This window comes from Amphiura filiformis, chromosome 13 (assembly GCF_039555335.1).
Source record: "Amphiura filiformis chromosome 13, Afil_fr2py, whole genome shotgun sequence".
Classification (NCBI taxonomy): domain Eukaryota; kingdom Metazoa; phylum Echinodermata; class Ophiuroidea; order Amphilepidida; family Amphiuridae; genus Amphiura; species Amphiura filiformis.
This window is the reverse complement of record NC_092640.1, coordinates 53,112,806-53,114,853: the sequence shown is the minus strand read 5'-3', so window position 1 is coordinate 53,114,853 and position 2,048 is coordinate 53,112,806. Positions and strand designations below refer to the sequence as shown.

Below are 2,048 nucleotides of genomic sequence, written 5' to 3'. Positions count from 1 at the left end.
TATTGTTACACCCTGTATAATAAAAAACAGTATTTTCATGAAGCGGATTTCATACTTCAAGAGAAGACAAGTGTGTAGATATTGGGCTATTCCAGTTGAAATTCATACACCCCCTGTGGAAGACATAACCTTAACCTACCCCACAAAAGGTGTCTATTTTAAACGGAGCCACCCATTTAGGTAAGCCCATTTGAAATTCACACTCTCTGTGTTGAAGATTAAGGCCATGTCTTCCAGAGGGGTATGGATTTTAACTGGAACTGCCCATTTTAGTCAATTGTTTTATCTAACATACGGTTCAAATTCATTGTTTATCATTTAATAACCAGCTTCTAATTTCGGCGTTAAAATCTGCCCCATTAACGCTTTATTCCGATCTAAAGACATATACAAATGATGATTTCTCTCCCCAATATTAGTATAAACATCTTCAGACATTTTATACGTAGTTATTCCTCCTCTCCTGTCATTTCGTTCTTTATTCATGGCAACTTTATATATCACAGACAACACCACAGCCATGATGAGTAAAATTAACGCTAATGCGCTAACAGAGTATGTGATAATCATCCATTGTTTTTCCCAACTGGTGTTTTTACAAAACCGTCTGCATTTTTCGTTAGATTCCATCGGCGTGGTGCCATCTTCATCCTTAAAAAGTACATCATCATCGCCACTTGATTGGTTCGGTATCCGGTTATGAATAGCTGATTGAGCAGTAGTCAGTGGTTCATTGTTGCTATCACCAATCACAATTACCGGACCTATGTGGCAGGTCGATACAAGATCCGGAAAAGCAGGGCTTGTTATCTCGCATAGAAACAACGTGTTATCATCTTGTCTATTCGGAGTCACAATTAGCTCTGAATAGATGATATTACCCTGTTCAACCAATGTGGCCTTGGGCAATACACCTGTTCCAGTTTGGCTCCACTGGATAAACACGGGTGGGTTCCCTCGCTCAGAAGTACAGTTAAGTGTCAAAGACCTACCAGCGGTGACAATGACAGGTTCCTCGCTACTGGCATCTGGATTACATAACGGGTACTCTTCCGAAGGAAAGTACTGCACCTGTACCGAGACTTCGCCACTCGCTGCTACGTTATTATCGGCAGTATGAATCACTTTACAGTAATACATCCCAGTATCAGCTCGTTGGACGTTTGTGATCGTAAGAAAATACACCATTGCACCGTCCGCTAGAGTTCTTCTAGCAAGAAATGCTCTGTCATTGTCTTGAGCCACAATAATGTTGTTTAACGAGATTAATTGTGTGTTGCCTTTAATTTCTCTTGATAAGCTTACATGTTGATAATCTTCTAAGTTCCATATCTTACAATGAACAGCTAATACGCCGCCAACTTTGATTGCTTGCATTGGGAGAGTCACTGTCACTCTTGGTTCTGTTAATGCACTTGATATAGTTGTTAAAATAGCGAAAAGTAGTATGTGTATCCACATGACCAATTTTGTCTTAAGACCTTCCATTATGTGCTATTGTTTTTTCAAGATAACATATATCATTAAATGGTTTGATAGAGATGCGTCTTAATGTCACCGTTTACTCACTATTGTTGTTGTTGTTGTAGTAGTGTGTACTAAAATTGTTTCCGTCAAATACAAGTCCTGCGTAAATTTGGTACATTCAAAAGAAACAATTCCTTCATATACCACCAAATATGGCATTAAAATGTTAAGGTAGGACTCATCTGAATATCACTGCGAGGTAATCATTGTATAATGCATATATTACAATACTCGCTCCTTTGATACCGAATCTTACGTATCACGAGACTCAAACAACAGGAGACAACACGTATGAAGACTTGCAGAAACATTCAAATCCGGTACGTAGTTTTAATCAATTGCAAGAATATAGTTTTCTCAAATTACAAAAATGTATCTTTAAACCACTTGAAAAGATTTGTTGAATTCGCAAGCACTGTAAATATTCTTGAAGCACAGCGTAGTCATTCGAATACATATCCTTTTGTAGACATCGATGAGTATAGTCAAAACACTAACTCCTCCGCACAGAATGCGAAGAT

The 2,048-nt window shown here is 38.3% G+C and overlaps 1 protein-coding gene across 1 annotated transcript in view; it reads right to left on the bottom strand.

The window, feature by feature from the left end:
* Window positions 1–290: 290 nt before the first annotated feature.
* LOC140168511 (uncharacterized) overlaps window positions 291–2,048 on the bottom strand; it is a 2,262-nt gene continuing 504 nt past the window's right edge. Inside the window, exon 1 of the mRNA XM_072191914.1 lies at window positions 291–2,048. This exon is cut by the window's right edge and continues 504 nt beyond it. Within this exon, the coding sequence (XP_072048015.1) occupies window positions 319–1,488 (1,170 nt within the window). The 5' untranslated portion in view covers window positions 1,489–2,048 and the 3' untranslated portion in view covers window positions 291–318.